Raw genomic sequence first — 13353 nt, 5'->3', positions numbered from 1 at the left:
TCACAGAACATCTGTAAGGGCTCCTTCAGAAATAGTGTGAAGTTTGGTCGAATACAGCGAAACAGCGTGAAAAACTTCGAATTAGCACACCAGCAAACATCATGCTGATGGGCAGGCGTGCACGATCCTGGTGCAAGGGTTCTTGCACGTGACAGTCTCTTTCGAGCAGGAACACAGTGCATCGTGCACCACATCACGCCACTGATGTGGAATAAATAAAAAATAAAAACCAGCTGGTACCTGTGGAACCACATCGCGCCACTGATGTGGATTAAATAAAACAGGGGTGGGCAACTTGTTCCAGAAAGGGCCAAGAGGGTGCAAGTTTTCTTTGCAGCCACTGACTCCACCAGGTGATTTCACTGATCAATATCTGGTGGAGTCAGTGACTGCAAAGAAAACCTGCATCCTCTTGGCCCTTTCTGGAACAAGTTGCCCACCCCTGAAATGAAACTTAAAAACCAGCTGTTACCACATCGCGCTGCTGACGTGGATTAAAAAAACAAAAAAAACATGCCATCCACGAGATTCATACCTGCACGTTACTGATTGCCAGCCCAAAACTTTACCACTGAGCTACCGTCACTGGCCTGTAAACAGTGTGAAATCAACAAAGAGATGGACGTGTTTAAAAAAATAAAACCATACACCATAAAAAACACAGCATTTTATATTGAATTCCTCTTATCAAGGGGGCAAGACAAATATGATCCATCTGTTCCTCTGTAGATGACCCATGGTCACAGACATATAGTCATGAAATGACATGAATGAGAAGCAGTTTGCTGTTCTCATGTCCACATCTGCTGGCGTGTGTCCAGCCAGCCCGCGCGTGTCCTGCCCAACACGCGTTTCTTGTGGATGGCGCACCAGAACTAACACCGCGTCATATGGAACAGAGCTCACGTGGGTGACGTGAAAGTCAGATCGCCCGCTGGGTGTTCTGATCTGACGGTCTGTTTCAGCCTGGGGGCAGCCTGTCAGTGGGCTGCAGCGAGGGAGTGCGCGCACGCTCACTGCAGGCCACAGCTTATATCACCACAGCGATATGTTTTTATTTATGTCCATGTGATGACAGCAAACAGACACACGCAGGTTACAATGAGCAGTTGTTAGTCCATGTCTGTCCAAACACGGTACATGTTGTCCAGCTGGGATGTCCAGATCGACAGATCTCCACAGCCGCTTCTGTTGGCGGCCACACCTCCTGTCAGTTCAGGGCACACGCCAAAGCCACACTCATGGGGAACTTTCACTGCCAGCACGACAGTGATCATCTGCAGACTGCTGTCATTTTAATAGTGTGAATGGCCACACATTTTCTAAGTGCCAAACGAGTGGTGTTAGATGTTCGTGTGTGTCAGCTGGAATTTGGCTGACACCTGCCGTGAGAGGGATCGATGGGCTCTCACAGCGCACACTTTGTCTTGCAGGCACTGGTGTGCGCAAAAGGTTGTAGCAACAGGTGTACGAAGCGTTTGAGGCAGGGACGATTTTACACGTTTTACACATGATTCCTGCTTCATGCACACTTTGACCAAACTTCGCACCATGTGTGAAGGGGCCCCAAATCTCAGTGTAATGAACACAAAACATAGATATCACATGTACATAAGTATTCACAGTCTTTGCCATGAAGCTCAAAATTGAACTCAGGTGCCTCCTGTTTCCACTGATCACCCTTGAGATGTTTCTGCAGCTTAATTGGAATCCACCTGGGGTAAATTCAGTTGATTGGACATGATTTGGAAAGACACACACCTGTCTACATATATTGTCCCACAGTTGACAGTCAGAGCACAAACCAAGCATGAAGTCAAAGGAATTGTCTGTAGACCTCCAAGACAGGATTATCTGGAGGCAAAAATCTGGGGATGGACACAGAAACATTTCTGCTGCTGTGAAGGTCCCAGTGAGCACAGTGGCCTCCATCATCTGTAACCATGAGAAACAAAATTCTCTGGTCTGATGAGACAAAGATTGAACTCTTTGGCGTGAATGCCAGGTTGAAACCAGGCACCATTTCTACAGTGAAGCATGGTGGTGGCAGCATCATAATTCATAATTTGTAAACCTGCTTCAAGAGATTTTAAGTAAATTTCCACTTGTTCTGCTGGAGGAACATGATACACGAGATGACACATGCAGTAAAACAGAAAAGTCAGAACAGAATTACAGAATGGATAGAACGTTTGACTGGAGATGGTGCCAGAACATTTCAGCTGTGGTACAATTTAATGATAGCTACCTGGAAACACTGTTCTGGAACATTTGGAGACTTCTTTGAGAACATTCAAAACTAAGAAAAATTATCCTTTAAATATGAAATTATTACTTTCATATTTCTTTCTTATTTGCGCATGTTTGCTGATCCCATTGCAGACTTGCAGCACAACACAAAGAAAAATGGATTATTAATAAATCTCTGTGTGCTTTCAGTTCAAAGCGGCATCTCTTTATTGGACAATTAGAGATTGTCTACTGTCTGTGAACACCGACAGCAGCATCAGACCGTCTAGACGGGCTATTCTTCATGATACTTCTTCAGTCTGTTCTCAAGGTTAATATAAAAGGACACCTGCACCATGTAATGTCACCAAGCTGGAAATTATGTCAACCAACCCAAACACTGAGCGCTGATTTATAAGCCGATACTCTAATAAGTTCTCTGAGACAAACTGTTAGGAGAAAAAAGTTTAATTAATCAATAAATCATGAGCGTCTTTGTCAGTTGCCTCGTATTTTCACTTTGCAGGTGAGTGTATTCGGCACCACTGAGCACATCGTGATGCTGCTGCCATCAAGTGTTCACTGTCAAATAAATGTGATTCATATTAATGTATTAGTCGCCAAACATGCTGTGACATCAGTGTCTTTACAAAACCACACACATCTTTTTTTTTTTTGTATTTCTGAATGTCATCCATGCAGATGATGAACAGACGAGGTGACAGTGAAAATGGATCTGCAGTGAAGAGCGGCGGAGGCGGCCTGGATGCTGTCACAGGTCAGACTGTGTTTGACTGTGAAGTTCTCAGTCACACGTTTTTAAAATCCTCATTAAATAAGCCTCTTAGTTTTATCAGTTCTTACCATTTTACAGTTTGCAGACAGAAGTGAAGACCGACTTTGACAAATGTGTAAGTCTTAAACATGATGAATATGCTCAAATCGTAATTCAACAACCACGCCGCCAAATTAATGCCACATTTTGTCAATGTGAGCATTTATCTCCATTTTTGTGTTTTATGTCTTTAACTCATTTGTGGATTTTTTTTTTTTTTTTTTTGCTATCTTTCAGCATTTATTCTATTTTTGGGGTGATAGTAATAAGAGCAAACACGAGCTCATTCATGGGAATACTACGGCAGCTGAGAGAGGCCACAACACCTCCAAATTAAGACAAAACAAACAAATGCAGAAACACAAAAAAAGAAAACACCTGCATCATTTCAAGAACAGATAGTGGCATCCACAAACATCTTGTAAATTGACAAATTGCTTGCAATCATACAGAACACGAATATAATATAATAAGTACTAGCAGCAAAAAAAAGAGGCTTTTGCCCAGAGGACCTTCAGTGACATACTGCTCAGTGCATCACAAATAAATGAATAAAACATGAAAATATAGCTACTTAAACTAATCAGTAAAGTGAATAGACTGACCAACCATAATAGTGTCAGAATACATAGAAACCTCCGTTTCTGTCTCTGTGTATGTTGATGCTCCTGCTGTGGTGTGGCTGTTTGCAGTGTGTCTCTTGTGTGATTTTGCAGCAGACACGTTATCTTAAATTGTTCTGTAGGTTATATTTATCTTCTCTGTAGTTGCAAGTGTTTTCTCAGTTTGCCTGATGTACTCGTAGAAGTGATGCAGGTGGGGGGGGAGTTATATTTGTGATTCTTACATTTGCTCATGTTATCTTTATCTGGAAGTATTGTGGCCTCTCTGGGCCAATGTAGGACACACACACACACACACACACACACACACACACACACACACACACACACACACTACACAGACATGACCATTCGTGAAGTATGCATGTCGTGAAAATTGTCATGCACAGACTCAACCAGTCAGGATGAATCATTCATTTCCACTCTGAATGTGTTTTAGCTGTTTTGGTGCAGCAGCCGCAGTCTGGTCCTCCGGCTACACGTCTCACGCTGCAGCACTGCTTACTGAGACATTTGATATTTCATTGCTGTTGGACATGGAGGGTAACCTTCTGTGATAATGATCCGTAGGCCAGGGTCTCTGTGGAAGCTGGCTTTCTGTTTACAGCCTGGAGTCATGATTTCTTTGGGAAAAAAACAACTTTAAATATGTTGCTCTGTGATGCTTCCGTGTGATCTGCCCTTCAAGCAGCTTATTCTATTCTAGCAGGGAGCAATACCACGTGTCCATTCTGTGTAGGTTTAATGGCGCTCACGTGGCCGAGGCCTGCGCTCAGCGGGCCGTAGGCTGCCTGTAAAAACGCTTCATGTAAGTTGTACAAACTGCTGTTGAACTCTAAACACGGTCAAATAAAAACACAGCACCACTGATCACTGTGGCTGTCTGACTGAGTCGTCTTCTTGTTGACTTCAGAGTTTCTACATTGTGCTACTGCCCCCACTGGAGGTCAGTGTTATTGCACTGTTTATCAAAACTCCCACCTCCCCTGTGCACAAACACCTAAGTCTGCAGCATCTTCAAATTTTCACACTCTGGAAGCGTTTTCAAAAAGTGCCTGTTAAGGACGTCAAAAATGATTCGTGTGAATAAAAGAAGACAACAGAAAGAAACGGGGAAGACGGTTACCAGGTTAGCTTCAGCAAGGAATTATGGTGTGCTCCATCTCAAGTCCTGCAGGAATGGAACACCCAGTTCACATAACTCAACTGCAGTGGAAGCTGATTAAACGACTAACATAACAGCTCAATATAATAAGGTGTGAGGGACACCACATTTACTGACTGTACTAATGTTAGTCACAAAACCTAACGTACCTCAGGAAGTGTGCTGACGAGCGTGAGACCTCACCCCCTCCTCTTTCACAGACCATGCATCAAACCTGGACGTTCTCTGCATCCACTGATGATGAGATGGCTCTCGAGATGACGATCTCACCCGTCTGGTCACAAGGTCGAGTCTCTGGCAAATACACACTGTGTACTCCAGACTTAAATGCCACCATGCTCCAATCCGTGTAGATGCACCACAGCTGTGAGTCCTGACGAGCTGCACTTGATCAGCCTCAGGTGATCAGGGTGAGGTCCTGAAAACTCAGCCACACAGCCACTCAGTCCTAAACGCGTACCACCTGGAAGGAAAAACAAAAGACAGCACAGAAGACAGAAACAAAAGGCAGCCAGGCCCCCCCAGCCATACAACAGTTTTTACTATATTTTTTGTACTTCTCTCTGATTATATATCCAATTTAAAAACTAGTCATGCACACAGCAGTGCTGTGCCGCTGTCTCTGGACATGTTGCTCCCCCAGTATTTTTATGTCAAATACCACATTCTGTGTTGTTTATCATCTGGTGATACCAATATTAGTTTAAACATCGCTAGGAATGACTGGCTAAACCATGCTACAAACCAAGTAGTAAATTAATACCCTAATATAACTTCTGCACCATCTGTCCTCTTCCATGAGGTCTTGTTGGTTCTTCCATGAGGTCTTGTTGGTTCTTCCATGAGGTCTTGTTGGTGGACAAGTGGTTAGTGCACTTGGTTTCAGTGCGGGAGGGTCCTGGTTCAAACCCCATCCCCACCACATTTCTACATGTAATGTGAAGTTGTATCAGGAAGTGCATCTGGCATAAAACTGAGTAAAAACAAGGAAGCAGTCAAAGGGACTCACTACACTATACTATACTCCAAAGTGTTGGAGGTGTCCACTTTTGTTTTCTGACTCGTGGTGTTGTGTTGAAACTGGAACGCATTTACCTTTGGTGTGACATAATTTCCAATCGAATCGCAATGTACGACTTCCAAAGTAAATGGAAGGTGACATTAGTGTGACTAGCCTCCTCGACTAGAAGAATTCACCTGGACGAGTGGTTATACATCTTGTAGATGAAAGAAAAAGTTCACTTCATCTAAATATCTTGCTATCCACTACCTGAACGACTGACAAGCTTCACTGTGTATGTTTATTATAGTTTGAGTACCATGTGGACAATGTGGAAAGCAAAAATCTTCACCTATCTCAGGAGTAGAAGCTGACTTTCTGTACTTGTACTTTCAAAAGCCAAACGTGTCACTAAGCACAGATTATGAACCTCATGTGGAGGAAGGATCAGGCTGCAGTTCTTGGACATAATTTACTTCACTTGGTTGATATTCAGGTCTAGTTTTATCCATCTTGTTAATACCCAGGAGCTCGGACAGTAGCTCACATAATGTTTTTGGGGCTCACAATAACATAAAACCAATTTTCTCTCTTTCTCTCTAGATGATGACAGAAATTGAATTTTTCTTAAACCGGGTTAAATGTTTCACACAGAATCTAATGACAAATATCCAATAAAAATTCATTTTAAAGTTCTAACACCAAGTTCTCACATCTGAATAAAAATGATTATTTTCTGTTTTTTCCAAGTAGATCATCTATCAGCTCCAAAAAAAAAAAAAAAAAAAAAAAAAAAAAAAGACAAGTTGCTGTGTTCTGCTGAACCTGTAACTCAGTTGAAGCAGCTGCCACTGCCTGGTTACGGTTAGAACATTGTGAGCAACTGGTTGCTGTCTGTGTTCCTGAAGTAGAACAAAAACAAATCTCCTATTGCCGATTTCTGGCACCTGATTGGTTACTATAGTGACTAGAAGACCATCTGTCATGAAGGTTTTGAAAATATGTCAAATTTTGATCCATTGTGATTCCCATAAGTGAATAATCAGACTGTAATCTGTGCAGATAGGTGCTGATCTGTATCTTTAACGTGAATTATACACATGGCTTGGTTTGTATTTCATTACTGCACCTTGGAATAATTCATTTTTGCTTGAATATGGATTTGGCTGCGCAGTCACTTTGATGCCAGGTTGCAATTACAAGCTAAAATTAAAATAGAATGCAGAGTTTTTTTGTGTGTGTTCCCTGGCAGAGCAGGTACACTGGCGTTGAACAGGCAGTGATCATGTGCAGTAACTGTGCACCAGGAGCCAGGGCAGGTTAGCCCAACTGGGCACACGGGGCTAGTGGGATACATGGTGGCACCTTGCACCAGTGCCTTTAGATCTCATAGGAGGCTGTATGGAGTATGTGTTGCATCCCAGTACTGGACGTTACACACCATGTGTCTCCTGTTTGTACAGATGTCATTATTATTTTGTCAGTCCATCTTGTAATAAATAATGTTCCCCTTGAATGTGGACTGTGCAGCTGAGTTATTTTGATGATGCCAGGGTACAATTTAAGAAATTAATATACAACAAGTTTGTTGCTTGTGGGGATCCACGAGCTCTAGATTAGATCGTGTTTATAAAATAGGTAGCTGACATTTTTCAAGGGTGGTAATAAATTCACTGACCTCTTTAAATCTCCTCTGAAAATATTATATACATCCATAATCCCACGAAAGGCATGTTGTGCTCTTCTCAAGAACTTATTTTCAGATGTTATCAGATACATTTTATCTTTAACATGTTCTACCACAGACATTTGTCCATATGCACAGTGTGAGAACATGGTGCTGCTTTCAATGGTGCTTGTAAACAGCAGTGATCTGATTATAACTGATACAACTGCAGACTGCTGTTGTGGCCAATGGACCTGATGACCTCATATGTGGAATCCAGATGTTAATTGGAGACAGAAATTGGCAATGGGAACAAAAGCAATCAGAGATTTCTGATGCCTGCCAATCCGGATCCAGATCACCTCCAAAATTCAGTAGAGTCTTTCGTGCCCTAATATCTGTCTGCAGTGCAAATTTAGTAAGAATCCATAAAGTAGCTTTGAAATAATCCTTCAAAGCCTATATGAAGGGAAATCTTGATCCAGAATCCGGATCACTTCCAAAATTTAATGGAGTCTTCCATGGCACAAGTTTGCAGTAGTTTTGAAGTAATCTTGCTAACAGACAGACAGATAAATAAATACATGCCGATGATTTTATTACGTTGTTAGCGGACGTTATAATCTCTGCACTGAAAGCTCGTATGCTGGTTCGACATTTTGTCCAACGATGGCCCGAGGACAGTAGGTGAGACGTAAACCAGGCCAACGGCCATAGATGACTCCGCCCCCACCACGGGTGTTTTTTGAGGACTGGCAGTATTCAGATGGCTGCCAGAATCACTAAACAGGAACTTTATTTCATTCAAACTTCACTATTGTCACTTTAAGACTTAAAGATGGCAACAGATGAAGCTCTGATCAACATACAAGTCAAGTTTTGGTGACAAACCGTGATGCAGTTTCACACTTTCACCTGTGTTTGGTACAGATGGACAGCTGCCCTCGAGGGTTAATCGCCTCATTAAAATTTCAGCAGTGCTCCACCTAAAGGTGCTCGTCAAGCTGCTGCTGAGTGAGTTACTTTTACCCTCAGATCTTTTTATTGCTGTTGCCTCAGACATAGCACAAAGTAGATCTCAAGGAGCGTGAAGAGAAGTCTTCAGTTTGATGCTTTAGGATAAGAATGGCCTCAAATAAAAGGTATTTGCACAGTTTTAGTAGTTGACTGTGGCGCTGAGGTCATCAGTGTTCTCCAAAGAGCTTTTAGACTCTTTACTGCTGTTTTTACAATGACATAAAAGATGTATCCTTGAGCTCGGACGGTTGACTCTCAGTCTCGGTGCCTTTGTCCTCATTTTAGGGTTTTCTGCTGACCTTTTGTGAATTTTTCTGAGAGCTCTGCATGCAGTGGGCTTATTTTTTTTTAGTTAAGAAAACAACCTAAGAAAGTTTTTGCTGATCTATCTTCAAGACAGTTTTATTTAAAGTCTTGATGAAACATTGTTTACCGCTTCATTTCTTGCTGTCTTCATTCATGTATTGTAAAGATTAATATCTTTGGTTCAGTTTCTGGCCACTGGGCTTCACCAGGCAGCATAACCAGGGATTTCATCACTTTGAGTGACAACTGATTTTTGTTTATTTTGCAAATGCAAGCTGACGTATGCTAACAAGCTACTGGACACATTTCAGTAAGGAAAAGTATGGTATTATCTACAGCCACTATAAAATCATTATCTATTAAGTTTTAAACCAGAAGTCACCCCATGAAAATATTTTACCCACTTGAATGCAGCAGAGTGTCGAGACGACATGAAGCGGGCATTGATTGGGCCGTGAACGCGTACAGTGGATTTGAGGCCGCGATGCTCGCAGTTCATGCTGAAGGTTTGCATGAAGCAATCAATGCCGTGCCTCTGCAGCACTGACGTTCCAGGCAGAGCTGTGTCTCAGCAGCTCTCCTTCCCCTAACAACTCAACAATCAATAATATCCGTGTTCTACGTCTGATCAACACAATTATTTTCTTTTCTTGTTTATGGCAGGATAAACATGACTGTTTTTCTGTCTTATTCTCACACACTTTCTCCAAAAAGCATGGCTGCATGAAGCTCATTTTTGTTGCACAGGAGCTGTTATAGCGGTTAAACATTAAAATATAAAGATGACGTTGCCTCACTGCAGCTATAATTCATCTGGAAGTTGAGGACATATGGATCTAGACCGTTCTCTTTAGTGTTGGCTAATCCTTTTATAACTTGCCATCAAAGTTTAGCTTGCATGTTTTTAGCAATATAAGTAACATATGGGGCTTGATCTGATGTGCAGAGTGCTGCAAATAATTTTGGGGTGTGTCCAAGTTAGATTTGCTGTCATAAATGTTGCCCAAAGCTCAGTGTATGGCAAAAAGCGTTTAGAGTTACCATGTTCATTAGTCATGTGCAAGTGGTCCCTGTCCCACTGGGGAGAGGATTAATTGCGCATGAATTGAGTACACAAATTACGGGCGTTCGTTGTCGTCTGCAACAAAAATGGCCAAAAATGACATGTCCCAGTATGAATTATGGATATATTAATAATATATAGCGAATATATGATGAACAATCACGGTTGTATAACGCATGTAGTGAGGAAATGGATCCGAAGCATTGCAATTATCACGGCAGTATTACGGGTGTATTATGAATGCATTGCGCACGTGTTGCACGTGCATGCATCTGCATTGTGGTCATAAAAGAAGTGCACTCGCTCCTTTGGGCATCACTATTCACACCAACAATACAGCCTCTGGAAAAAAAGTAAAGAAGCAGTGAACAGGGCGAGTGGTGACGTCAATGGATCAAATCAGAGCGCAGCTCGTCTGAACGATTATAACAAGAAGTTAAATCTGTTATAAATGACAAGAAGGAAAAAACACGCAACTGTTTTATCAAGCCTTGACAATGTAAACAAGTCAAATAAATACCTTTTTAGATGGCTCAAAATGTTTTCTGCAGCTTGTTAGGCGCGCACATGCCAGCATGGCCCAGCTGCAGCTTCCTCTGTGATTCAGGAGGTGATTAGAGCCGTTTTCAACAGCTAATTTGCAGAATAAAATGATGAATTATTTGCAGCATCCAGCGCAGAGCGCGTGGCAGCCGGTAGAACAAAGAACGGCGTCCAGCTGTGAACACAGCGCATCTGATTTGCATCCGCCGCAAATCGGATGCAAAGCAGACGTAATAAAAACATTTTATTTATGGCCAATCTGTATGCAGTCTCTACAACTTATTTTAGTTCATGATGGGCACGCAAAATATGTGTTTTACACACTGTCCCAGTCCACTGCCAAGACGCAAATCACTGTCAGTTGCGGATATCAGCAGATGACAGTGAATATACAGCGCATAGATTGAGTATGTATATGTATGTACTGAGTATATACGTATGTATGGAGTATGTAAGGCAGATGTTAGCCGCAGCCAGATTTTTGTGCAGCTCAAAAATCCTGGTAACGGAAAAACGTGCCTCTGCGGATAATTGCGGACGTGTGCGGGTGTCAGCTCACTCATACAAGCATGTTTCATGCACATTGTAGATGTTAAGCGAATATGAGCCAATTTTGTGCGCAATCCATACGCAAATCCTCCTAAATGCCAGTGGGACCAGGCCCTTAACTTCAGCCAGTCAGAGTGGCACCCGTCAGTCCCACTGCACAGTGTGATTGAGAATGCAGACACACGTGAAAGGTTTTTTGGTGAGTTAATGTAGTGTACCAACAGTCAACAGCCACCAGAGCTCCCTGAGGTGAAGCCCATACATGGGTAAAGAGGTGGCACAGGGGTGAGACTGTATGTCCTAGGCAGGACAAATGAAACCTGAACACGGACAAGTTGAGCTAACAGGCTAACCACATTTTGGGTGTTTATTGCATCATGTTTTGGGGGGCTGAACGGTGGTTCTTATAAGTTTTACTTTGGTGGTGGGCATTAAAAACTATGACCCTCTTATTTGCTTAATAATGGATTACCTCCACCTAATGGCCTGAAGCTACTGACAGCTGTTCCAAATGCTAACACTATTAGCATCTCACCAGTAAGCTCAGCTAACAGGCCAAAAACCTCTCAAATGAATCTGTGGTGATGAGTTCACTGTTGTTAATGTGTGAAGGCAGCATTTTTTTCAAAGTGACAGTTATTCTCAACTTTATACTTATATCACAGATTCCTGGGCTTATTGTGACGATCAACATGAGGAATAAATCATTCAAGTTTGAACACGAGAAAAAGTTCAGTTGTAGAAGATGTGGATAAATCTGCTTTGACCATATTAACGGCAACAAAATAAATAAAACAAAACAACAAAAAGTTGTCACATATGTATGCAACGCCAGATATGTGGGGCTGAGCAACCATACGCATACAGTGTCCAGTGAGCGCAACAACCAGTCACTGACGGAACATCCGCCATGAGGTGGATTTGATGGAGTTGGATTTGATGAGTCTTTTTCTTCCAGTAATGGCAAAAATTGAAGTTACAAAGAAAGACAGTAATTCAATATAACTATGTTTATTACCTCCACCAAGGAGGTTATGTTTTCGGTCGAGTTTGTTTGTTTGTTTGTTTGTTTGTTTGTCTGTCTGTTTGTCAGCAGGATAACTCAAAACGTTTTGAACGGATTTTGATGAAATTTTGTGGAGTGGTTGGAAATGACAAGAGGAACAAGTGATTAAATTTTAGTGGTGATCTGTATCACGATCCGGATCCAGGAATTTTTTAAAGGATTCTTCACCATTGCAGGATAGGGGGAATTATGACATTCTAGTTTCTAACTCCACAAAAACAAGGCAGAAAGGCTTGAAAAAAAATTAGGGTGTAACATAGTCAAATGTTCTATCAAACAACAAAGTTTGGTGATGATCGGATCCGGATTCCGGATCTGGTGATCCAGAATATGCAAAAATATAGGGAAAATAGAAAATGTGTCAATGTGAGGTGACAAATGAAGCTAGAGATGCACAACTAACACCAAATTGTAGCTGAATCTGTACTGATTCAGTAAGGTGTCATCAGATTTGATGTAGCTTCAAATGTTATGGAGCTCGATCCAGAAGAAAACTGCCATTACAGAAAAATCGTTTTTATACAATAACGTTTGAACTAATAAAGACATAAAAGTGATTCCAATTTCTAGTGGTATGTTTCCATGGTCAAGGATGTCAAATATAAAGGAAAGAAAAGTGTATGTATCATAGTTTTGGTTGTAACACTGAATTGTTGAATAGATCACTGAGCCAAGGAGGGAATCTCTTTAGGGTCAGTGACCCTATGGTCTTGTGTAGCACATGCAGCACTTAAAAATAGTTCTATTTCAGAATTTACTGTTATTTATTTAGAGAAATGTTTCATAAATGTTAAAAAATTAATATATTTGCAGTTTAGTTGAATAATAAATTGAATTTTGTCTCTTATTTGTTTTTGTCTATAAGCACATGCAATATCAATATCAGTGCTCAGATGACAGTAGCTTCTGGGAAAGGTGCAAGTTGCAATAAACTGATGCCAAGCGCTAAGGATACATGCTATCCAGTCACAGCAGATGAAACTTTTTTTACTAGCAAACATCATTGTTAGACTTTTTTAGGTTCAATGATTCCACGGCGTGTAGATGTTATGGCATCAGTGACCCCATGGCCTTGGCGGAGGTTTGCACTCTCTGAGTGCTTCTAGTGTTAATTCTAAGATAGAGAGAACAAATGAGAAGATGCACAATAATTAAAAAACAAGACCTTCTGACTTCTTCTTTACAAACACCAATTAATTCTAGTTTTGCAACTTTTTTGACATTTGCTAAAATTACATTTCTGTTGTATTAAGCGCTGTAGCTCACACAATTTGCACTAAAAGATAAAATT

The 13353-nt window shown here is 41.4% G+C and overlaps 1 protein-coding gene across 1 annotated transcript in view; it reads left to right on the top strand.

Moving 5' to 3' along the window:
- LOC117525028 (nck-associated protein 5-like) overlaps nucleotides 1–13353 on the top strand; it is a 159039-nt gene that overhangs the window by 129434 nt on the left and 16252 nt on the right. The window contains exon 10 of the mRNA XM_034186850.1: nucleotides 2932–3007. Coding sequence (XP_034042741.1) covers nucleotides 2932–3007 — 76 coding nt within the window. The remainder of the gene's footprint in view (nucleotides 1–2931; nucleotides 3008–13353) is intronic.

Source organism: Thalassophryne amazonica, chromosome 14 (assembly GCF_902500255.1).
Source record: "Thalassophryne amazonica chromosome 14, fThaAma1.1, whole genome shotgun sequence".
NCBI lineage: Eukaryota > Metazoa > Chordata > Actinopteri > Batrachoidiformes > Batrachoididae > Thalassophryne > Thalassophryne amazonica.
The sequence above is the reverse complement of the archived record's forward strand: the minus strand, read 5'-3'. Positions and strand labels throughout refer to the sequence as shown.